This window comes from Salmo salar, chromosome 17, assembly GCF_965601325.2.
Source record: "Salmo salar chromosome 17, fSalSal1, whole genome shotgun sequence".
Taxonomy (NCBI): domain Eukaryota; kingdom Metazoa; phylum Chordata; class Actinopteri; order Salmoniformes; family Salmonidae; genus Salmo; species Salmo salar.
Window position 1 is genome coordinate 54,460,364 of NC_138307.1, and position 26,702 is coordinate 54,487,065.

The following is a 26,702-nucleotide window of genomic DNA, read 5'->3' on the forward strand; positions in this document are numbered from 1 at the left end:
CTGGCATCCGCCAAACCCAGATTTGTCTGTTGGACTGCCAGATGGTGAAGCGTGAATCATCACTCCAGAGAACGCGTTTCCACTGCTCCAGAGTCCAATGGCGGTGAGCTTTACACCACTCCAGCTGATGCTTGGCGTTGCGTATGGTGATCTTAGGCTTGTGTGCGGCTGCTCGGCCATGGAAACCCATTTCATGAAGCTCCTGACGAACAGTTATTGTGCTGACGTTGCTTCCAGAGGCAGTTTGGAACTTGGTAGTGAGTGTTGCAACCGAGGACAGACGATTTTTACACACTACTTATTTCAGCACTCAGCGGTCCCGTTCTATGAGCTTGTGTGGCCTACCACTTTGCGGCTGAGCCGTTGTTGCGCTTAGACGTTTCCACTTCACTATAACAGCACAAACAGTTGACCGGGGCAGCTCTAGCAGAGCAGAAATTTGACTGACTTGTTGGAAAGGTGGCATCCTATGACGGTGCCACGTTGAAAGTCACTGAGCTCTTCAGTAAGGCCATTCTACTACCAATGTTTGTCTATGGTGATTGCATGGCTGTGTGCTTGATTTTATACACCTGTCAGCCACAGGTGTGGCTGAAATAGCCAAATCCACTTATTTAAAGGGGTGTCCACATACTTTTGTCTATATATATATATATATATATATGTAGCATGGATCGTTCTGTGTTGTATAATTTAATGAGGACATTGCCACAACTGGAGGTCTGCTTGTTGGATTTTTCATTCAAATATTTTTTATTGAACACACACACAAGAATGGTGTATAGGTATAAAGGACACGTATACAGTGCTTGTTGGATTTTTATTTGTCCTGTGCACGAAGAGACAACGTACAAAATGCTAGCCCTTGGCGCAGTCACAACTCTCAGGCACCTGCGCGAGCACATGGAAACTCACTCAAACACTGTCCCAAGTAACCACAAGTTACAATAGGTACCCTAGCTAGCGAGCTCATTAAAACTTTCGAACATACAATATGGAAAATATAAATATTTAACAAAACGTATGCAACCATAACAGCACATTGTGTAACATTACCACCGTTTTATATTGAGAAATAGCAGAGCCAAGGGCGACATACCTCGCTAATTGAAGGTCAGGCAAGAGAGAACAATAGGAGAGGACGGTAACACAGATACCCCACATGGACCAAACCAAAATATACAAAACTTTTGCAACCAAGGGTATTTACAATATAGAGATGAAAAAGCGTTTGCACCCCAAAAAATAACATTAGCTATGCAGCTGTAATGAAATAAAAAACTCACTCTGAATTGTTATTATCATAATTAACACTCCCTCTTGACCTGGCCTATTTGAACTGATCCTTATGTGCCACTTGGGGCACAATCTAGGGGAACAACATCACACAGCTACGTATATGCACATTCATTTCCAACGGAAGCTGTGTTTGTATTGCGTTCTGTGTGGTGTATACGTCGGCTTTATCGAACGCATGCATCAAATTGTATGCGTTAATGGCTTGACAGAAGTGGTAGCAGAAGGTGAATGCTGAACTTTTGTTGCACACATCCATATGATGCTGCGTGACCATTTTGCGCTTAGCACTGTAGGTGTGATCGAGGCATGCCTTGGAGCTCCTGTATCAAACGTAATATCACTACTTGTTTGATCGAATATGAGTTTCGCAATGATTAGGTTGTTACTGTTATAAATAGGGCACGTAACATCCCGACAACTTTGCGAAAAAATACTTTATATCGGAGTTGTGCCTGTTGTTCACACGCTTATCTGCCCTCTCATTGACTAGAATGGTGCGACCTGATCTTTCCTCCTCGGGGTTCCTACCTGAAAACACGCGAACCAAATTCAGGAGGAACCTGAAGCGCGGATGGCTTGACTGCGGTTAATACGGTTCGAGGTGTCATAGTAATAGCAGGCAGGTTAAACAAATATACAGATTACGATATTAATCGAATGCATCTCTCTCTCATTTATTTCCAATGCAGAGTGTGGGGCGTGGCTCCACCTAAAATAAGACTCTGCCTCCTCATGCAGGTTGGCCAGACCTGCCCTGTTCTAGAACCGGGTAGTTCAGCGCTCCGGCGATTCTCAATAGATGACTCTCCGTCTCTTCATATATTGCACAAGAGGAGTAGACTGGCTAGTGTACGCTAATTTGAGCCGTCCTCTATTCCAATATCTTTCGGAGCTGTTGACATTCAACCAACATCGAAGGGAACTTGTCAAAAAAGTTAACATTTTGGGGTGATCATAACGAGCGCATTTACCCAAACGTCTAGGTACTCGCCAAGGACTGTCCACTCGGGATGTTCGACCTAACGAAGGAATGGAATCTGTCGTTCGCCGGCTGCGGGTTCCTGGGGATCTATCACATCGGAGTGGCCAGCTGCCTGTCAGAACAAGCGCCCTACCTCATCAAAGGTGCCACCAAGATTTACGGGGCTTCAGCTGGTTCCCTCTCCGCCTCGATGCTCGCCAGCCAGGCATCCATAGGTAGGCTACAGTACCCTACACCGGCCATTGATTTCACCGGTCCCTGTCATCAGTTGATTGCCTGGATGGAGACTTTTACGCACAAGGAGTAGTCCTCTCTCTCATGTGTTTAGGGCAACTTCAAATTAGCAGTCAAATTAACTTTCAAGAATAATAACTTGTGGTCTTGAGACATGGGGTTAAATTACTTTAACGATGCTGGAAACTTTGCTACTATGTAATAGATAGGTTGAATTTAGAATTTTAAAATAGGCTACATTTTTCTCATGTTATAAACTGCAAATGATGTATAATTTGAGCCAAAATGGCTGCCTGTGTATAAATATGGTAGCCTTCCACACATTGATCATGTCACACCATTGATAAATGCCATCTGAGTCAGTTATAGGACTATTGACCTATTGGTCCTCTGGATCAGAGGCCTCCCAATGGTACTGATGGATCTTGCTGACTAGGGGCACACACGCTATCACGATTAAGAGCAAATATAACCTTGCATCGCAACTGGCTTAGTCTAGTTCTTAGCTGAGTTTCTGTGCGATACCAGGCCTTTTTCCCTCTCTTCATTTTGAACCTTATAACCTTATAGTCAAGAGACAAAGGAGAAACCTGCAAGGTTTATTGGAATCAGTCCATACCTGTCCCAGTTGTATCATGTTTAAATGAGCGAGAGAGCGTCCAAAATGTAAAATTGTGTAAAATCTTTCTGCAGCAATTTTATGGAGAAAAATTACATTCTTTGATGTAGACATTACGTTTTTCATGTGTTCATGAATGTTTGGGTTTAGACCCGGTGGCCAAAAAACCTCTCCAAATACATTTACGATTTTAGACCTATTCACAAAATATCTTACAGATATCTTCCAGGCCCCTTTTCACTCTCTCTCATCATGTTACAAGCTGACAGGCACAGACCGTAAAAGCCTCAAGCTCACTCAACTACACCTCCCCTTCTCCAGCCTCTGACCAGATAAGGATGTGGCTCCACTGAGCTGACCAATCAGCAGTGAGGAGACTTGACAGGCAATGCACTATTGTGACCCCATCAACACCAACTTATATCACCGACAAGTACATCACCCCATCTAGTGGAGAGGTGTCAATTGCACAGGTCATGACAGTTCAGCTGTATTGAACATGTAGCTGTACCCAACACAGGCCCACAGCCCATTTGAACTGTTTCAGCTTTACTCAATGTCGATGTTATACAGGCACTACAAATACAGCGCAAACGACAGGCAAGGGAAAGACAGGTAGCCTGAGTTCATGTCACAGTACAGGGGATGTACAGATACCTATATATGTTTTTATGTGAACGCAAAGGGGAGCTCTGGTCACGTACTCAGCTGCTGTGAGTAGTAGTACTTAGTTTTGTGTAATCCGGGGAGAGGTTATATCACAGAGATTCCTGTAAGGTGAAATACAATTATGTAAATGTATAGTATTTTGTCTTGGATTTTAAGTGTCTTATATCGGCTGAAAGCTTAAATTCTTGTTAATATAACTGCGCTGTCCAATTTACAGTAGCTATAACTGTGAAAAATGCCATGCTATTGTTTGAGAGCTCCTAACAACAAAACACTTTTTTCAAGGCGATATGTTTGATAAATTCACCTCTGAAGGTGAAATGTGTACTTACATTCTGAAATCTTGCTCTGATTTATCATCCAAAGGGTCCCAGAGATAACATGAAGTCTCGTTTTGTTAAATAAAATCCTTTTTCATATCCTAAAAAGGTCCCTATAACATGCACGATTGATTTTGTATTTCCACTCGTTCAATTTGCAAAGAAAGAAATCTGTGAAAATCTCACCCGAAACATTGTTTTAACCAGTCAAATCGCGTTCATATGTATTCCTCAGAAATCCTAGAACATAACGAGACTTCATTATATCATTAGGGGTGTAGTATATCCTATAGGACACCATATTTGGTCAGAGAGCGAAGCCTTTATGGCACGCAGATGACGCGGGCGGTCTTCATTTGAACGACGCTTATTTTGTCAAATAAGCACCAATCGGGGTCAAACAAAGCTAGCTAGATAACCAATGAGCTAGGCTTTACTGGAGTATCTGTATCTGTCGTTAAATGTAGCCAATAACCTAGTACGACAGCATGCCTTTCATTTAGGACAAAAATTATAAGAATATTCAGAGTTATGAAGTTATGAAAACTGGTTGTTTTGCAAATGTTGAACTTATAATATGGCTACTAATACTGGAAAAGCTAAATCAAAGTCCAAGTATACAGATTTGACGATATTCTTGCAGAAAATTTTTCTATGAATGCAAATGTCTCCTTCACGATTTGCCCAAATGTACCTGGGTGACTTCACACTAAATGTCATGGAGTTCGCTCATGCTTCAAGTTATCTGTCTGACACTTTGCACATGCACTGCTGCTGTCTTGTGGACACCAACGGAATTAGAACCAGAGTGATGTCTGGAACAGGGACCTCTCTGTTGCATTTCGAAGACGGTGGTAGAAAAAAAACATATTTTTTTCTTTGAATTTTGTAAATTTGAGGAAAACACTACCAAAGTTCTATCAACACGTTGCCTGTAGTACTTGCGCTTCAATAACTCTCGACCATTGTTACTCTCCCTTCCAGGATGGCTACAAGGCCCTCCCCCACCCTCCCTTCGGCAAATCAGATCATCCCTTCCTATAGGCAGAAACTCAAACAGAAAGTACCCGTGCTAAAGTCTATTCAACGCTGGTCTGACCAATTGGAATCCATGCTTCAAGATTGTTTTGATCATGGGGACTGAGATATGTTCTGGGTTTCCTCTGATAATTACATTGATATATGCATGGACACAGTGACTGAGTTCATCAGGAAGTGTTTAGGGGATGTTATTCCCACTGTGACTATTAAAACCTACCCAAACCAAAAACTGTGGATAGATGGCAGCATTCCCGCAAAACTGAAACAGTGAACCACCGCATTTAACCACAGCAACGTGACTGGGAATATGGATGAAAACAAACAGTGTAGTTACTCCCTCCGTAAGGCAATCAAAAAGGCAAAATGTCAGTACAGAGAAAGTGGATTCTCAATTAAATGGCTCAGACATGAGACATATGTGGCAGGGTCTACAGACAATCACGGATTACAAAGGGAAAACCAGCCACGTCATGGACACTGACGTCTTGCTCCCGGACTAGCTAAACACCTTCTTTGCTCTCTTTGAGGATAACACAGTTCCACTGACAGTGGTCTCTCGTTCTACGTGGACAACGTGAGTAAGACATTTAAGCATGTTAATCTTACATCTAGACGTTCCGCTAGCGGAACACCTGCTCCAATATCCAATGATAGGCGTGGCGCGAATTACAAATTCCTCAAAAATACAAAAACTTCCATTTTTCAAACATATGACTATTTTACAGCATTTTAAAGACAAGACTCTCCTTTATCTAACCACACTGTCCGATTTCAAAAAGGCTTTACAGCGAAAGCAAAACATTAGATTATGTCAGCAGAGTACCCAGCCAGAAATAATCAGACACCCATTTTTCAAGCTAGCATATAATGTCACAAAAAACAAAACCACAGCTAAATGCAGCACTAACCTTTGATGATCTTCATCAGATGACACGCCTAGGACATTATGTTATACAATACATGCATGTTTTGTTCAATCAAGTTCATATTTATATAAAAAACCAGCTTTTTACATTAGCATGTGACGTTCAGAACTAGCATTCCCACCGAACACTTCCGGTGAATTTACTAAATTACTCACGATAAACGTTCACAAAAAACATAACAATTATTTTAAGAATTATAGATACAGAACTCCTTTGTGCAATCGAGGTGTCCGATTTTAAAATAGCTTTTCGGTGAAAGCACATTTTGCAATATTCTGAGTAGATAGCCCAGCCATCACGGCTAGCTATTTTGACACCCACCGAGTTTAGCCCTGACCAAACTCCGATTTACTATTAGAAAAGTTTGATTACCTTTGGTGTTCTTCGTCAGAATGCACTCCCAGGACTGCTACTTCAATAACAAATGTTGGTTTGGTTCAAAATAATCCATAGTTATATCCAAATAACGGCGTTTTGTTCGTGCGTTCAAGACACTATCCGAAGTGTAAATAAGGGTCACGCGCACGACGCATTTCGTGACAAAAAAATTCTAAATATTCCATTACCGTACTTCGAAGCATGTCAACCGCTGTTTAAAATCAATTTTTATGCCATTTTTCTCGTAAAAAAGCGATAATATTCCGACCGGGAAAGCGTGTATACGTACAAAGAGAGAGAAAATAAAAGCAAGGGATCCCCTCGTGCACGAGCCTGAGTTTCATAGTACTGTGACCGGCCACTATCCAAACTCGCTACTTTTTTTCAGCCAGAGCCTGCAAAGCCACGATTCAACTTTTTGCCGCCTTCTGAGAGCCCATGGGAGCCGTAGGAAGTGTCACGTAACAGCAGAGATCCCCTGTATTGGATAGAGATAATCATGAAGGCCAAGAAATGGTCAGACAGGGTACTTCCTGTACAGAATCTTCTTAGGTTTTGGTCTGCCAAATGAGTTCTGTTATACTCACAGACACCATTCAAACAGTTTCAGAAACTTTGGAGTGTTTTCTATCCAAAGCTAATAATTATATGCATATTCTAGTTTCTGGGCAGGAGTAATAATCAGATTAAATCGGGTACGTTTTTTTTATCCGGCCGTGAAAATACTGCCCCCTAGCCATAACAGGTTAACCCTCACATGGCTGCCGGCCCAGGCGGCATCCCTAGCCACATCCTCAGAGCATGCGCAGACCAGCTGGCTGGAATGTTTACGGACATATTCAATCTCTCTCTATCCCAGTCTACTGTCCCCACTTGCTTCAAGATGTCCACCATTGGTTCTGTACCCAAGAAAGCAAAGGTAACTGAACTAAATGACTTTAGCCCCGTAGCACTCCCTTCTGTCTTCATGAAGTGCTTTGAGAGTCTAGTTAAGGATTATATCACCTCCACCTTACCTGACACCCTAGACCCACTTTAATTTGCATACCACCCCAACAGATTCACAGACAATTGAATCGCTATCGCACTGCACATTGCCATAACCCATCTGGACAAGAGGACTACCTATGTAAGAATGCTGTTCATTGACTATAGCTCAGCCTTCAACACCATAGTACCCTCCAAGCTCATCATTAAGCTTGGGGCCCTGGGTCTGAACCCCGCCCTGTGCAACTGGGTCCTGGACTTCCTGACGGGCTGCCCCCAGGTGGCGAACATAAGAAACACCTCCTTCTCTGCTCCTCAACACAGGGGCCCCACAAGGGTGCGTTCTCATCCCCCTCCTGTACTCCCTGTTCACCCATGACTGCGTGGCCACACACGCCTCCAACTCAATCATCAAGTTTGCAGATGACACAACAGTAGTAGGCCTGATTACCAACAATGACGAGACAGCCTACATGGAAGAGGTGAGGGCCCTGGTGGAGTGGTGCCAGGAAAATAACCTCTGCCTCAACGTCAACAGAACGAAGGAGCTGATCGTGGACTTCAGGAGACGGCAGAGGGAGCACGCCCCTATTCACATCGACGGAGCCGCAGTGGAGAAGGTGAAAAGCTTCAAGTTCCTCGGCGTACACATCAATGACAATCTGAAATGGTCCACCCACACAGACAGTGTGGTGAAGAAGGCGCAACAGTGCCTCTTCAACCTCAGGAAGCTGAAGAAATTTGGCTTGGCCCCTACAAACATCAAACTTTTACAGATGCACAATTGAGAGCATCCTGTCGACCTGTATCACCGTCTGATACGGCAACTGCGCTGCCGCAGCCACAGGGCTCTCCAGAGGACGGTGCAGTCTGCCCAACACATCACTGGGGCACACTGCCTGCCCTCCAGGACACCTACAGCACCCGATGTCACATGAAGGCCAAAAAGATCATCAAGGACATCAACCACCTGAGCCACAGCCTGTTCTCCTCGATATCATCGTCACTTTAATAATGGAACACTAGTCACTTATAATAATGTTTCATACTGTTTTACTCATTTCATATGTATATACTGTATTCTACTGTATTTTAGTCAATGACACTGACATTGCTCCTCCTAATATATTTCTTAATTCCATTCTTTTACTTTTAGATTTGTGTGTATTCTTGTGAATTGTTAGATACTACTGCCCTGTTGGAGCTAGAAACACAAGCATTTTGCTACACCCGCAATAACATCTGCTAAATGTGTATGTGACCAATACAATTTGATTTATGTAAAAAGCTAAAAAATAAATGCATAAGGTCTACACAATATGTGCTTGGTAACGCCCATGAATGTGTGGTAGCGTTAGCCTGCCAACTAAGACAGATAACATTACCATCAACAACGTTTCCAATAAAAGATGCACCAAAATGGTTTTGCCATTGAAGAATCCACGTTGAACACCTGTTAATTTATGACCGTCAGTGGAGGCTGCTGAAGGGAGGACGGCTCATAATAATGGCTGGAAACCATGTGTTTGATGTTTTTGATACCATTCCACTGATTCCGCTCCAGCCATTACCACAAGCCCATTCTCCCCAATTAAGGTGCCACCAACCTCCTGTGATGACTGTGTGTCTGAGGGGAGAGAGGCTGATAAAGATTTCAACTGGTGATTTGGCTGGCTGAGGGACTGTTTGACATATATTAATAAATGCATGCCAGGGGGGCCAATAGAGGGCGCTAAAGCAGGATGAGTCAAAAGAAAGTACTGGATTGTTGTGAGAATTGGCAGAAGAGAGATTTAGGTTACATGACAACAGTTCGTATAGGGTCACTGGCATAGCAAACACCCCCCAGCCCCCGCAAGGCAGCTTTGGGGCTTTTCATTTTGGGATGGGGGGGTTGAAATCCCTCTGGAGGTTGTGCCCCCCCAGATAGTATATGAATACGTCATAAGCTATGACATTTTTTTTTATTACAGGAAATTAGCTTCACAGCTGCAAAATATTCTCTCTGCCCCATGCACCAAATACAACAGGTGTAGACTTTACTGTGAAGGGCTTAAGTAAGAACATTTGCACACAAAAAAAGGAAATAGGAACACAATAAAATATAGGAGGCTATATAAAAGGACTACCGGTACCGAGTCAATGTGCAGGGGTACGAGGTGATTTAGGTCAAATGTACAAGTAGGTTGGGGTAAAAGTGACTAGGCAAACAGAATAGATAATAAACAGATAATAAATCGAGTAGCAGCAGCGTGTGAAAGTGTGTGTGTGTGTGATTGTCGCTGTAGTATGTGTGAGTGTGTGGGTGGGTGAGTCCAGTGAGTGTGCATAGAGCCAGTGCAAGAGAGTCAGTGCAAAACAAGTCCGTCACTGCAGATAGTCTGGGTAGCCATTTGATGAACTATTAGACTACCTCAGTATTTTTAATCACCAATAGATTTTCTTTACTAGAACACTGTGTATAACAGTCTTGAGATCCATTCCATCCAAGTGTAGATAAGATGAACACACATAACTAGCTAAGTACAGGTGCAGAGCAGTAAATAAGTTAAACCAGTGGAGAAATGTTTTGTGAGCTACAGATCACTGTTTAGTTCCCTTGAGAATCAATCTTCCTTTGAATAAAAAAACATTATCCAATTCCTCCCAATGGAAGGCCCAAACACAACTAACAGACTGTCTCTCCCCTCCTCTAGCTAAGTGCTGTGAGGATGTGATCGAGACGGTCAAGGAGGCCCGGAAGCGTAACCTGGGTCCCCTCCACCCCTCCTTTAACCCGGTCAAGATCATCAGGTCGGGCCTGGAGCGTGACCTGCCCGCCGACGCGCACACACTCGCCTCTGGGAGGCTGTGTGTGTCACTCACTCGCGTGTCTGATGGACAAAACGTCATCGTGTCCGAGTTCAAGTCCAAGGAGGAGCTCATCCAGGTGAGTGTCCCCACTCAACCCACCTGGGCTGCTATTCACAAAACATATCCGAGTAGGAGTACATTTACATTTAAGTAATTTAGCAGACGCTCTTATCCAGAGCGACTTACAAATTGGTGGATTCACCTTATGATATCCAGTGGAACAACCACTTTACAATAATGCATCTGTATCTAGGATCAGTTTTGCCACTTAAATCATAATGGATTGGAGTTGGGACCTGATCCTAGATCAGCGCTCCTACTATGAAGCATGTTGTGAATATGGACCCTGAACACCCATGAGCACTTCAGTTTTTCTATATCCTTACATATCCCATACATGTTTGTCTTTTCAGCTCCTGGTCTTGCCATTGACTGTTTACATGAGATGTGTGTAGTGTAAACTGGGTTGGACTGTGTAACATCTCTCTCTCTGATGTGTCTACAGGCACTGCTGTGTAGCTGTTTCATCCCCATATACTGTGGTCTGATCCCCCCATCCTTCCAAGGAGTGGTAAGTACCCAAGGCCCTAATGCCTCAACTGCTTTCTTACGTTTCCTTGAACACTGTTTCCTTGTTTTCTAAAAAAAGCAGCAGATGTTAGACTGGGTTTATTATGGACTCGTCTCTTATGCCTTTATTGCTCAGGTCATAGTCATAAGGAGGCTGTAGGTTCAAGTGTAGCACAATGTTATGTTTTTCTGTCTGTCTGTCTGTCTGTCTGTCTGTCTGTCTGTCTGTCTGTCTGTCTGTCTGTCTGTCTGTCTGTCTGTCTGTCTGTCTGTCTGTCTGTCTGTCTGTCTGTGCGTGCGTGCATACACTCTGGTACTTGTTCATTTGTCAGTCTACCTTACCCTAGTAGCTACTCAGCCCATGAACCATTTTCCTTGGTAGGTCATAACCAAAGTATGTGGACACCTGCTCGTCATTGGCTTTCATTTGGAGTTGCCCACCCCTTTGCTGCTATAATAGCCTCCACTCTTCTGGGAAGGCTTTCAGCTAGATGTTGGAACATTGCTGAGGGGACTTGCTTCCATTCAGCCACGAGCATTAGTGAGTTCAAATAAAAATCAATATTAGTCACATGCGCTGAATACAACAGGTGTAGACCTTACAGTGAAATGCTTACTTACGAGATCCTAACCAACAATTTCAAAAAAATACAGATACAAATAAGAGATAGAAGTAACAAGTAATTAAAGAGCAGTAGTAAAATAACAATGACGAGACTATATACAGGGGGGTACCGGTACAGAGTCAATGTGCGGGGGCACCGGTTAGTTGAGGTAGTATGTACATGTAGGTAGAGTTATTAAAGTGACTATGCATAGATGACAACAGAGAGTAGCAGTGGTATAATGAAGGGCGGAGGGCACTGCAAATAGTCTGGGTAGCCATTTGACTAGATGTTCTGGAGTCTTATGGCTTGGGGGTAGAAGCTGTTTAGAAGCCTCTTGGACCTAGACTTGGTGCTCCGGCAGCGCTTGCCGTGGAGTCTTTGACAATTTTTAGGGCCTTCCTCTGACACTACCTTGTAAAGAGGTCCTGGATGGCAGGAAGCTTGGCCCCAGTGATGTACTGGGCCGTTCGCACTACCCTCTGTGGTGCCTTGCGGTCGGAGTCCGAGCAGTTGCCATACCAGGCAGTGATGCAACCAGTCAGGATGCTCTTGATGGTGCAGCTGTAAAACCTTTTGAGGATCTGAGGACCCATGCCAAATCTTTTCAGTCTCCTGATGGGGAATAGGTTTTGTCATGGCTTGGTCCTCTTTTTCCTGTAGTCCACAATCATCTCCTTTGTCTTAAATCACGTTGAGAGAGAGGTTGATGTCCTTGCACCACACGGCCAGATCTCTGACCTCCCATTAGGCCTTCTCATTGTTGTCGGTGATCAGGCCTACCACTGTTGTGTCATCGGCAAATGTAATGATGGTGTTGGAGTCGTGCCTGGCCGTGCAGTCATGAGTGAACAGAGAGTACAGGAGGGGACTGAGCACGCACCCCTGTAGGGCCCCTGTGTTGAGGATCAGCGTGATGGATGTGTTGTTACCTACCCTTACCACCTGAGGGCGGCCCGTCAGGAAGTCCAGGATCCAGTTGCAGAGGGAGGTGTTTAGTCCCAGGGTCCTTAGCTTATTGATGAGCTTTGAGGGTACTATGGTGTTGAACGCTGAGCTGTAGTCAATGAATAGCATTCTCACATACAGTTGAAGTCAGAAGTTAACATACACTTAGGTTGGAGTCATTTAAAACTAGTTTTTCAACCACTCCATAAATTTCTTGTTAACAAACTATAGTTTTGGCAAGTCGGTTAGAACATCTACTTTGTGCATGACACATATCACGGCTGTCTGAAGAATGGGACCAAAGCGCAGCGTGTGTATCGTTCCACATTTTATTATAACTGTGAAACTATGCAAGACATACAAATAAACGAATGAACAAAACAACAAACCGTGACGAAGAGATGCAACATACACTTACTCAAAATAATCTCCCACAAACCCAGGTGGGAAAAACAACCACTTAAATATGATCCCCAATTAGAGACAATGATGACCAGCTGCCTCTAATTGGAGATCATCCCAAAAAAACAACATAGAAATACAACAACTAGAACCCCACATACATAAACTAGACAAAAAACCCAACATAAAAAAAGAAACTAGAACCAACATAGACATAAACAAACTAGACAAAACCCTCTGTCACGCCCTGACCTACTCTACCATAGAAAAATAAAAGCTTTCTATGGTCAGGACGTGACAACACAAGTACATTTTCCAACAATTGTTTACAGATAGATTATTTCACTTATAATTCACTGTATCACAATTCCAGTGGGTCAGAAGTTTATTGTGTTACTAAGTTGACTGTGCCTTTAAACAGCTTGGAAAATTCCAGAAAATGATGTCATGGCTTTAGAAGATTCTGATAGGCTAATTGACATAATTTGAGTCAGTTGGAGGTGTACCTGTGGATGTATTTCAAGGCCTACCTTCAAACTTAGTGCCTCTTTGCTTGACATCGTTGGAAAATCAAAAGAAACCAGCCCTCAGCACTTCACAAAATAGATGGCATCATGAGGAAGAAAAATTATGTGGATATATTGAAGCAACATCTCAAGACCTCAGTCAGGAAATTAAAGCTTGGTCGCAAATGGGTCTTCCAAATGGACAATGACCCCAAGCATAGTTCCAAAGTTGTGGCAAAATGGCTTAAGGACAACAAAGTCAAGGTATTGGAGTGGCCATCACAAAGCCCTGACCTCAATCCTATAGAAAATTTGTGGGCAGAACTGAAAAAGCGTGTGCGAGCAAGGAGGCCTACAAATCTGACTCAGTTACACCAGCTCTGTCAGGAGGAATTGGCCAAAATTCACCCAACTTATTGTGGGAAGCTTGTGAAAGGCTACCCAAAACCTTTGACCCAAGTTAAACAATTTGAAGGCAATGCTACCAAATACTAATTGAGTGTATGTAAACTTTTGACCCACTGGGAATGTGATGAAAGAAATAAAAGCTGAAAGAAATCATTCTCTCTACTATTATTCTGACATTTCACATTCTTAAAATAAAGTGGTGATCCTAACTGACCTAAAACAGGTAATATTTACTTGGATTAAATGTCAGGAATTGTGAAAAACGGAGTTTCACTGTATTTGGCTAAGGTGTATGTAAACTTCCGACCTCAACTGTATGTATGTATGTATGTATGTATGTATGTATGTATGTATGTATGTATGTATGTATGTATGTATATTATTTTACTGCTCTAGGGAGGTAATTATTGTTTGGATAACCTTATTCACTAATATGTATTGATTTTTCCCATACCTTTTTTCCCCCACTCTTTATGCGATGCCCAGTGCAGAGAACACCGGAAGAAGAATGATCATTTCATTACCATAGTGAATTATTGTAATGTTTTTTTATGTGTCAATTAATCCCATAAGGGATGGTTGCCAATTGGCCATTTGACATAAAAATAACATTTCATTCATTCATTCATACAGTTGACCGGTCAGCTCTAGCAGGGTAGAAATTTGACGAACTGACTTGTTGGAAAAGTGGTATCCTATGGTGGTGCCATATTGGAAGGCACTGAGCTCTTCAGTAAGGCCATTCTAATTTCAATGTTTGTCTATGGAGATTGCATGGTTGTGTCCTCACTTGTCAGCAACAGGTGTAGCTGAAATAGCGAAATCCACAAATGTTAATGGGTGTCCACATACTTTGGTATATGTAGTATACTTCCAGACTGGCTTCTGGTTCAGCAGATTCGGACCAGGAAGTCCAGGGTGGCTCCATTCTAAACTTGAGTCACTATGACATAGGAGCACAGTCCTCCAAAACATCAATTACCATATAACAATGACCTATTTAAGTATTCTCTTTCTCTCTCTCGTACCATTCTAACTCAGGGGAAGAACTGGCTCATAGCCAAGTCTACATTGTGACTGAACACATTAACACATAGACCTGTCTAATATGCTGACCACACCGCCCGCGTTGCATAATAAATGTTCACATGCATGTTATTCAATCATTTCATCTAAACTGCTTGTGACGCGTCAATGAGCGTCTGCGTAGTCAGGTTGGCTGCCAACCGCCATGTAAAGTCCACAGAAGAAGACTGAAGGGGGAGAGATTACTAGAAACTAACTAGGTTTTCCCTTTTTAATGGTGGGAGTAGAGAGGACACGATTATGTGTGACTCAAAATGGGTCAAAATTCTACAAAGATCCAGAAAAAAGGACCTATGTGCATTTCAGGTCAACTAACAACCCAATGTTTTTGCCACTCTTACTGCCAAATTGAGTCTTAATCTGGCTTTGGAACTGGCACTGATATCCTTTTTTCCCTTAGATGTCCTACGCGTTTTACACAAGAAAAATGTTAATTAATGCACAAATCTGTACTTGAAATGGAGCTGCATCGTGCAATTACATAAGACTGGCAAAATTGATTAATTCTCCAAATAGTACTGTCGGTCTGTTTGGTCATGATTTGGCAGGGTGGAGAAGCTGGCTTAGGGGAAATCTTGGACTGACACGCCATGCCTAATATGCCCACAAGGAAAATGTTTCCTTGAATATGTCGTATTGTATACATTTGATTTCAGTGATAACCAAGTTGGGTTAAGTGGCACATTTTTTTTAGCAGAAGATATTTATACTACATTTTCCAAATACTATTATTTACTTCCTCTCTTCTCAAAATACCTATGGGTCTCTGTCAGTGCTTAAGTGGCCTATGTGCTATATTTATTTCGGTCTCGGGCACAGGGCTGTTGAAAGAGAGCGACCCGGCTCAACATATTTTACTGGTTTGTGACTCACTGACACCGCGCCCGGTTAGAGGGGAATAAAACAGTCCAGAGTTAACGCGCACAGGAACTTTAATCATACACATGAGAAGATGTACATGTGTATGGTTCTGTAATGGACCGAAATAGAGAGGTAGTAAATATGCTATACAGGAGATAAAGACACTGTCCTGAATAGATATTTTCAGAGTATGATAGAAGGAGATATGGTATAGAACAACAAGGACTGTATCTAATAATGACCTAATAACCATGTATTACATAGTAACACCAGATTAATGACTAGCGTGACAATAGCACAGTAAGAATGATGACAAGGAGTGTATATTATACAAATAGTATTCTATTGCACAGCAACACATAAGAGCAAGGACTCATCATTGCATACAATATCAGTAGTAACATAATAATAACAGGAATGAGAACTACATGGACTACTGCTACTCTAGCACATACTACAATGACAACAGCGACATCAACTTACTTTGTAGTCACAAATCGTATGCACATATGTTCACCCGCACTTGCAGACTGGAATAACACAGCTTAGTTACTGGCAATATTTCTGGAGAGACTGCATGGCTAGAGCGTGCACAGGGTTGAGACACATGGCTATTGTCCAATTGGCTGAAGCCATGAGCTGGAGGAGATATTGATATCTCAGGTGAGGGGAAGAAAGGGTGAGGATGGGTGAAATTCAGACGGCGTGGCTCCAGAAAGCAAATGAACAAATGCTTACACAAAACAGTGTGTCATGAGAATTTTCAATCCCATTGATAATAACTATCAATTATTTAAGCTTTGACTAATCCCCGAGGTTTGTAAGACCCTGGGTTTAATAATAATTAGGCAAAGACTCAGCTTCTGCCAAAGTTCCGTAAAGTTTATTCACGAGAACATTCGAAAGTCAAAATACAAAGAACATGTCAATTTATAACTCACTCCCTCCTACTTACGCACATACCTACACACAAACAGTAGATAGCCTACGCACATACATACACACGAACAGTAGGTGGGATGTATCCTTCCCCATAGTTCTCACCACTGTTTATCACTACCAAGCTGGCAGTTCCATTCCCCCGAGATTACAGGGACCTTGATGGGACTCCCTTTCCTGCCGTAAGTTTCTCAGAGTTCTAGCCAGGTCAGGTCATACAGTTTAATTGTTCTCGGTATTTTCTTAGTCACACACACATTTCTACTTGTCTCGACCAAACCTTATTAGACTGAAGTTTATCCTTCTAATTCATTATACATGTTACAGAATCTAATAATTACTAATAGTTACGTTTGTCTAATTATTCATTTTATATATATGTTACATAATGTCATAATTACGTTTCAGGGTGGAATTGTTTAGTCATTACCTTTAAACATATAAATTCCCTTATCACAGTGAAATAGCGCCCTTGGCATGGGGATGCTGTAACAGCTATATTGTTCTGTCTTGCCCCCTAGAGAAGATTTGTCTGGCATTCATTCTAAGTTGATAGCCTTTATACAGTAGAAGAGATGTAGAACAGTCATATCTGTCAGCCCTGACACATCTTGACTACAGTATGCCTGGGGTCTTGTTCTGTGGAGAGGCTGTGGTCCTGATGTAAGTAAATAGTCAAACAGGCTTGGTTATAGTTGTGCATGGGTCCAAAAACACCCAGTAGTCTCACTTTCGCTCTCCTACCTCCCTGTGTCTTCTTCTCTCTGTAGCGTTACGTGGATGGGGGAATCAGTGACAACCTTCCACAGTCAGAGCTGAAGAACACCATCAGCATCTCTCCGTTCTCGGGCGAAAGCGACATCTGTCCACGGGACACCTCCTTCAACTTCCACGAGCTTCGTCTCACCAACACCTCCATCCGGTTGAACCTGAGCAACATGTACCGCCTCAGCAAGGCCCTGTTCCCCCCAGAACCCAAGGTACACACTTAGCACCTTTTTTTCTATCTAGAACCTAGAAGGGTTCTTCGGCTGTCCACATAGGACTCTTTGAAGAACCCTTTTTAGTTCCAAGTAGAACCCTTTTGGGTTCCATGTAGAACCCTTTCCACAGAGGACGCCCGCTATGACTGCTTACCAATGCGTTATGAGTTATGAAGGTCACAACTCCGGAATGGCCTAGTACTGTCTATGTAAAGGCGCAGTGCGCGCGCCGGACACAACGTGTTAACGCTGCTCTGGAGAAGAGAACAGCGGAGGGTGGAAGGGAAAGAGGTCAGTGACTTGACTACTATAAGTCATGGCAATGACCTTAGGAATGAACGCAGCGTTAGGACGTATCATAACCTTAGAGTAGTCAGGGGCAAACTGAGTGCATAAAAGATGAACCGAGAGCGCATGTAGGTCGCTACCGCCTTGCCCTTGTCGAGAAATTCCTGTAGGAAGGAGCGAATGGCAGGGATGGAACACTGAAAGAACACCAACTCTCGTCTCTAACACAACCTCTCGAATACCCTCCACTTCAGGTCGTAATAACCTCTTTGTAGAAGAGGCTGTGGCGCTCTGAATTATGGCAACCACGTTCGGCGGCAAGCCCGTCGAGTCTAAGTTGGACCTCTCACGGGCCAGGCCCAGAGATCCATCAGCTCGGGATGAGGGTGGAATATTTCGCCCTGTTCTTGGGATAGCAGATCCCTGTGCTGTGGGAGGCGCCATGGTTGCGCGTACAGGAGAGGTACAATCTCTGCCAGCCATGGCTTCCCAGGCAATGCAGATCTATCAGGATGAGGGACAGACCGTTTGCTCACACTCTGTCCAGAGTAGGTGGGGTCAGGCCCATTTGGAGGGAAGGCATACAGAAGCACGTCTGGCCACTTGTGGGCCAGCGCGTCCACGCCTAGAAGAGCGTTGTGATCTCTGATCGCGAAAAACAAGCGACAGTGCACATTGTCCTGCGATGCGTACAGATTAACGACAGCCCTTCTGTAACGCCCCGACACCTCCTTGACGACTTCGGGATGATGTCACCACTCCCCTGGTGGGGGGTTCCCCCGCAACAGTAAATCTGCACTTCAGTTTAGTCTACCTGGCAGGTGTTGCTCCGAGAGACAACACATGGTCGCTGCTCCATAGCAAGAGCTCTCTCGCCTGAGAGTGAAGTTGATGGGAGAATGTTCCTCCTTGGCGGTTGATATATGCCATTAGACGTATTGTCCGACCTGACCAGGACATGTTGGCCCTGTAAGAATGGACGGAAGTGCCTGAGGGCTAGTAACACACTGTAGAGCTCGAAAACGTTGATATGGGCTGTACTCAGAGTCTGACCATACGCCGTTCACCGTATGCCCTTTGTGGACGTGATGTTGCTGGGCAAAACAGAGAGGCAGTGGCGAAAAGCCTTCGCTGTCTCCGCGGTGAGGGCTGCTCAACAGGATACAGAGTCCAGAGACAATCCCTAAAATATTTTCTGCTGGGTCGGTAAGAGTAAGCTTTTGGCACGATTTATCCTGAAGCCTAGAGTGAGCAGGTGCGACAACAGCAGGGCTGTGTGCTCCACTGCCTCTGCCCGAGTGTCCGCGCAGATCAATCAGTCAGATCAACCAGTCATTCGAAATCTATAGAATTTCAGATGCTTGTTGAGGTCCTGTAAATCCAGGATCCCCTTTTTTTGGGGGGGGGGGGCGGGGGGGACCAAGAAATAACATCTGAATAAGCCCAGGTGAGCTTCCTCCCTCAGCACCACGCATATGGCTCCCTTGGCCAACAGAGACTATCTCATCTCTAAGGATTCGGGCAGCTTCCCCCTGTGCAGTGGACATGAAATGCGGGGGGACTCCTGCGAATTCTAGTCTGTACCCCTGGTCTACGGTGCGTGGGACCCAAGGGGAGACTGCACATGCATGCCACTGCTCTCTGTCAGAAGTAAGGGAACCCGCCTGTCAGGGTTCTCTCTCCGCAAGTTGATTGTTTTGCATGGGAACATTCTGAACCATCACCCTCAAACCGTGGGCCTGGATGTGATGGGAGCTCTTTATTTGAGAACTATACTTGGGGAAGGGTAGTGTTGACCCGCCCCGACGAGGGCTTATGGGTCTTGAGGGGGGCTCCTGTGCTACACCTATACCGTGTGTAAACGAGCTTGTGTGACCTGACGCAGGACTCCCGAGGAGACTCTAGTCGTTAAGGTCGGAGGAACTCTTCCGGATCTTCGAGTGCTAGGTGTGCCGCTTCTTCCCCTTCCCTCCGGATGAAGCTGAGGGTGTCTCCGCTGCTCGTCGCTTGGAGTGACGCCTGTGCCCTGAGGCACTGCGTTGCTGGTGAGCTCGTTGCTGGTGAGCAGACTGTGTCTGTAAATGCAGGAGAAGCCTGCTGAGGCTTCTTAGGGATCCTCCAGTTCTGGGAGGGAAGACTCATGTTGACGACCTGGGCAAACATGGGCTTCTGGGGTTTCAGGGCTTGTTTCTGTGGTAACAGGGAGCCCAGTGCCTCAGTCTAATTTTTCTTAGACTCGAACCTGGCCTGTATCTCCTATAAGGCTGGTCCAAACAGTCTGGTGGGATCAATCTGTCCATTGAGAATCTTTCCCTTCTCCCTCTGACACCCTTGCGTTATTCTGTCAGAGGGCTCTCTGGCCGGCGGTCGCGTGCGTGGTACACTTGAGTGTGCTGGTGGTATGGTCGGCATGGTGACTTAGCTCCATTAGCTTCTCCCAGTCAACGGTACCACCGTTCGCCAGGGAGTTGTATAGCTCCTTAACCTGCACTGCCATGTAGACGGAGATGAGGGCAGCTGCGTTCACAGAGCGTCCCTCATGAACTGCAGATCTGTAGATCCTCTCATACACGGATGCTGTGATGTGGTCATTGAATGAGCTTGGGGGCAGAGGAAGAGGACCTCAAGCCTTCGGGTCGAGGTGCTCAGCCAGGGAAGGCTCCACTGAAGATGACTCCATGCCGTGCATATCCAAGTGAGGGTAGCCAGTCACAGGAGAAGGTGACTTGTGGCTCTGCTCAGGAAGACTCTGACAATGCCAGACAGTCTGGGAAGGCTGGTACATGCTGTCGGACGGATTGTAGAATTACTTTGAGAGGAGATTCCATCCATCCTAGTCTTCTTGGAAGGTGGGGGAGGCGTGGGATACATTATCAAGTTTAGTGGCAGCATGTCTGATTGCTTCGAAGAAGGGGAGGGCAGTTATTGACTCCTTCCCTAGCTCTTCAGGTGGCTGAGTAGCACAAACTGAGCAGAGGGGAAAAATTCTTCAGGGGCATAATCCATCTCCTGGTCAGAGAGGGTGCTGTCTGATGCGTCATCCTCACTTCCGGATTTGTCGGAATTAAGGTCCACCCCCTGGGAAAGGTGGGGGTTCTCTAAATCAGCCTGAAGAGCAGACAGAGGGAATGCCTGAGTAGCTTCTACTTCCTTTGGGACTTCAATGTCAATTGAGTCATCCTCAAGCAAGGACGAGGCCTGACAATACTTTCCATGTACTTTGCTGTACGTCCAAGGACACCGGAACCCAGCTGAGCTCAATGCACATAACTAGCGGGGGTCGACAAGAGCTTCGATAGTGTGTTCAACATCGAGGCAAGTAGTACAGGGCGAATGAGACTCCATCCTGGGCATGTAATGTCCGCAGTTGTCAGGGCAAGCTTTGCTAGGCTTGCACTGCTTTTTCTCCCCCTTCCCTGACGATTTGTCGACATGCTTACCGGCCATCTTGTTTCGACCGGACCGACAAAAGCAAATGGAATTACCGGGGAGCTAGCTAGCCACTCCACACGCTGATTTTACGGCGTGAAGTCAGAAGACACACAGCATAACGTGAGCTTGAGCCAGGTAAGCAGAAACAAAAAGCTTTATTTACCAGGGTGGTGGGAAATGAATGCAGTCTTTATACTTTCTGTGTAGTGAAAGTAGAGCCAAAAGTGACGCTATCTAATTAGCTGTCTATCTTCACCTGAGTGATGATAGACAGCTAGCCGAGCCGTCGTGTGAGATACCAGGTACTGACTCGGTGTGTAAATCAAGTAACTCGAAGTAAAACGCACGGTTGGGTTGGGTTATCTTTCACAGGGGAATGTAAAAGGAATGGTTCTTCAATTGTGGGGTAACACACTGAAGAAACAGCGCTGCTCGTGTTAGCCAAACAAACCTGAATTGGGGTTTAGCCCAGAGGCTGCTAGCTAAAACTTCTGAAGAAATCTGCTTAATGGGCTAGAAACCAGATAGCAACCAAATAGACTTGTGAATAAGCGAAGAATAAGGAAACCAGAGCAGTGCAGGGTGTTATATAAACACGCGGGGGTGTACACTCACATAGCTCTGATTGGCCTGTAGGCTTGATTGAATAAGGATTCAACCAAATAAGGGTATGTCCCATAGTGAGATGTTGAACCGAGTCGACTGAAAGAGAACCTTATTTAGGTACCCTTGAAATAGAAGTATTCCATGGTTCTAAAAATTATATTTACATTTCTATAGGAGAGTCTAGTGTTCGGGGGAGGGCCTTGTATGCATCGCAGAAGTTAGAGTAGCAATGGTCCAGTGTATTGCTCGCGTGGGTGCTGCAATCAATATGCTGATAGAATCTAGGTAGCCTTTTTCTCAAAGTTGCTTTGTTAAAATCCTGGATGTTATACTAATTTCAAGCCTTAGCAGTCATTCTGATCTCGTTCCCAATGATTAGTGCTTTAGTGTATTATATATTATGTTGCTGTGCTGTCCAGCGGTTCTGAATTTTGCGATGCACCCGACTGTCCACGTTTTTCTGTGCATTTGAAAAGTTTTGGTGTGTGTACTAGGCTATTTGATATAATTTATATATATTACCAAACTTTGGTTTCACAAATAATTATGTTGAAATGGAACCAAATATCAATAACATGATTGCTAATAGAAATAGTTAACAAATGACATGACGAATGTGATCATGCCCTGTATTTTGTGTGGTTATATACAGTTGAAGTCAGAAGTTTACATGCACCTTAGCCAAATACATTTAAACTCAGTTTTTCACAATTCCTGACATTTAATCCTAGTAAAATTTCCCTGTCTTAGGTCAATTAGGATCACCACTTTATTTTAAGAATGTGAAATGTCAGAATAATAGTAGATAGAATGATTTATTTCAGCTTTTATTTCTTTCATCACATTCCCAGTGATTCAGAAGTTTACATACACTCAGTTAGTATTTGGTAGCATTGCCTTCAAATTGTTTAACTTGGGTCAAATGTTTCGGGTAGCCTTCCACAAGCTTCCCACAATAAGTTGGGTGAATTTTGCCCATTCCTCCTGGTGTAACTGAGTCAGGTTTGTAGGCCTCCTTGCTCGCAAACACTTTTTCAGTTCTGCCCACACATTTTCTATAGGATTGAGGTCAGGGCTTTGTGATGGGCACTCCAATACCTTGACTTTGTTGTCCTTAAGCCATTTTGCCACAACTTTGGAAGTATGCTTGGGGTCATTGTCCATTTGGAAGACCCATTTGCAACCAAGCTTTAACTTCCTGACTGGTGTCTTGAGATGTTGTTTCAATATATCCACATAATTTTCCTGCCTCATGATGCCATCTATTTTGTGAAGTGCACCAGTCCCTCCTGCAGCAAAGAACCCCCACAACATGATGCTGCCACCCCCGTGCTTCACGGTCGGGATGATGTTCTTCGGCTTGCAAGCATCCCCTTTTTTCCTCCAAACATAACGATGGTCATTATGGCCAAACAGTTCTATTTTTGTTTCATCAGACCAGAGGACATTTCTCCAAAAAGTATGATCTTTGTCCCCATGTGCAGTTGCAAACCATAGTCTGGCTTTTTTATGGCGGTTTTGGAGCAGTGGCTTCTTCCTTGCTGAGCGGCCTTTTAGGTTATGTCGATATAGGACTCATTTTACTGTGGATATAGATACTTTTGTACCTGTTTCCTCCAGCATCTCACAAGGTCCTTTGCTGTTATTCTGGGATTGATTTGCACTTTTTGCACCAAAGAATGTTCAGCTCTAGGAGACTGAGCGGTATGACGGCTACGTGGTCCCATGGTGTTTATAGTTGTGTACTATTGTTTGTACAGATGAACATAGTACCTTCATGCGTTTGGAAATTGCTCCCAAGGATGAACCAGACTTGTGGAGGTCTACAACTGTTTTTCTGAGGTCTTGGCTGATTTCTTTTGATTTTCCCATGATGTCAAGCAGAGGCACTGATTTTGAAGGTAAGCCTTGAAATAAATCCACAGATACACCTCCAATTGACTCAAATGATGTCAATTAACCTATCAGAAGCTTCTAAAGTCATGAAATCATTTTCTGGAATTTTCCAAGCTGTTTAAAGGCACAGTCAACTTAGTGTATGTAAACTTCTGACCCACTGGAAGTGTGATACAGTGAAATATAAGTGAAATAATCTGTCTGTAAACAATTGTTGAATTCCTTGTGTCATGCACAAAGTTGATGTCCTAACCGACTTGCCAAAACTATAGTTTGTTAACAAGACATTTGTGGAGTGGTTGAAAAACAAGTTTTAATGACTCCAACCTAAGTGGATGTAAACTTCCGACTTCAACTGTATCGGTTGTTATATGATTAACAAAATCTCTGCCTTATGGGTATCTTCTCTCTCTTATATATGAGCAGTATATTTATTCAATTTACCTCTTGCATATGATCCCCTACCTCAATAGGTATGATCTATGTGTTTTCTCTGACAGGTCATGGCAGAGATATGTCAGAGTGGCTACAAGGACGCCCTTCGCTTTCTTGAGGAGAATCGTGAGTATTACTATGTTGCCTTTGACAGTAATAGTGGGCTGTGCTAAGAGCATAAGCTAATGTGACATACATGCAGTGAGCATCAATGATGTCAATTGTACAGGGTTCAACATGAAGTATGGAGTAAACCAACGATTATTTATGGTGTAATATTTGTATAGACGGGTTGGCTGACAAGGTCATGAAAATGTGCGCGCATCGATGGTGGCGGAAGCCGTGCTTTGTTATGATTCTGAACAGTCAGATAGCTAGCAACAATGGCAAGAAGCTGCCGTGTGGGGACTTGTAGGTGGCTAGTTTTATCTTGATTACCATGTCTTCTTTTGAGGTGTTTTGACTGATTTCATGTCAATGCTAATATGGCTAGCTAGCTAACCAACAACTTTAACAATGTATTTGAGAGACAACAAATGCTCATTGTGCAATTGTATCTATGGTTTCAATAAACATCGAGACAAAATATAGTTTACATGTTGTCAAAAATCTTAGCCAACCCAGTCTGTTTTGCCCCATAGTTGCCACGTGTCGGTTTTGTTGCTAAACAAACAAGTCGTCTATGCTGTATTACAAAGATGATGAATGTATTGTTTATGATGTCAGATCTGCTGAAGCTGGAATGTCCGACTGCCGGCCCCAACCTATCAGAAGCCGCCTGCTGCAAGCCCATCGCCATGGAAACAACTAAGAACTGGATGTTCTGGCGGCTCCGCCTCCTGAGGAAGCAACACTGGTGGTTGGATGAGCAGATTGTTGACAACCTGCCAACCCAAATCAAAAAAGGTAGATAGGAGGTCAACCTAGACCAGGGATGGGCAACTGGCACCTTTTGTAGGCCTACGTATCAATTTCCACTTTTTTAAATGTATATGTATTTATTATGATATTTTTTTACTCAGTCGGGGTCTCGACTTACTCTTGAGAGTTCGTATAGTAGAATACACTAGGTGCAATTTTGTAAGTTGCTTGTGCGTCAGCAGTTTTTCTCTTGATATGTCAGTCACTAACCAGGTTTCCATCAACCATTTGATGCGGATGAATTACCTGACGCATTAAAAAAAGTCACCACCAGGCTGATGGAAACATGAAATGCCAGTACAATTTTATAAATGCAGACATGGTATGCACTAACTCATCACGACCAGCCTTTTATCCGCAAAAAGTCAGTTTGATGGAAACACATCTCTAGTGGGAAAATTCGCATATTGTTTTATGCAGATTTTAGAATTCCATCAAATTTGCAAATTTGCTGGAAACTTAGCTACTGACAGTCACTCAATTAGCCCATGTCAGCATTTTTTTGGGGGGGATTGATAAATTCTAGTTTAGCCAGCTATCTAAACTTACAGTAATCATGATCATGGTTGATGATTGCCAGGTCGCAATTGTAAATGAGAACTTGTTCTCAACTTGCCTACCTGGTTAAATAAAGGTGAAATAAATAAATTAAAAATGGTTGAATTACAGATCGGGGAGCCCCCATTTATTTTGTTAGTCACTCAGAAATCATGTTAAAATTGCTAAATCTTCTCTCCGCCCCATGGCAAAATGTGTAGAACTGTAGTAAACTTGGTTTAAAACTACAACATTTTCTCTACGCCCCATGGCAGAATGTGTAGAATTGCAGGAACTTAACTCTTAAACTGCAATTTTTCCATCTGCTGTCAAGAGGGGGGCTGCTCCCCCAACAAATTTTCACTTACGGCCGCCAGAGGCTAGGGCCGGCTCTGACTGCATATGTGGGTATGGATGTGTTTATGCAGACCTGCGAGCCACTCATCATGATGAGTTCAGATTTTTTTGTGGCCCCCACGGCGCCACTCCCATCAAAGTTGCCCATCCCTGACCTACTGTAGACTTTCCGATCTTTTCTGCTCAAAGCTGTTATAAGCTGTTGTTATTTAGTTATAACATTGTGTTATCATGCTATTGACAGTGACGTGTGGTTGTTGTGTGTATCTGAAAGTCATCGGAGGCTGTGCCCGTGTCAGCGAAGTGTGACATATTGTGTCTCTATGACTGTAGTGTTCTGTGAGGCGTGCCAGCAGAAGCCGGGTCTGTATGCTCAGGTGTCCGAGATGCTGCCGGTCAGAGTGGCCTCCTACATGCTCCTGCCCTGCACACTACCTGTGGTATCAGCCTACTCAGTGGGCAAGAGGTAAGTCTACATCCTATACCACTACTAGTGCTACCTACCACAAACTAACAAGCCCTCAATGAACTCAATGCAGTCACAGTAGCTCAAACAGCAACCAATGACAACAGTAATGCTAACAAATCAGTTTAAAAAAAATATATATTCTTTA

At 43.8% G+C, this 26,702-nt stretch overlaps 1 protein-coding gene across 3 annotated transcripts in view; it reads left to right on the top strand.

Annotated features, from left to right (window-relative positions):
• Positions 1-2,034: 2,034 nt before the first annotated feature.
• Positions 2,035-26,702, top strand: part of LOC106576157 (patatin-like phospholipase domain-containing protein 2) — a 31,019-nt gene continuing 6,351 nt past the window's right edge. For 2 of the 3 annotated variants that reach the window (XR_014381175.1, XM_082963862.1), the window contains exons 1-7: positions 2,035-2,496; positions 10,152-10,384; positions 10,814-10,879; positions 17,404-17,613; positions 24,339-24,399; positions 25,000-25,179; positions 26,422-26,554. Coding sequence is in view for 2 of the 3 variants with exons in the window: in XM_082963862.1 (XP_082819988.1) it covers positions 2,310-2,496; positions 10,152-10,384; positions 10,814-10,879; positions 17,404-17,613; positions 24,339-24,399; positions 25,000-25,179; positions 26,422-26,554 (1,070 nt within the window). In the remaining variant the exon portion in view is untranslated. The remainder of the gene's footprint in view (positions 2,497-10,151; positions 10,385-10,813; positions 10,880-17,403; positions 17,614-24,338; positions 24,400-24,999; positions 25,180-26,421; positions 26,555-26,702) is intronic. The other variant, XM_014153105.3, reaches the window with a different exon arrangement.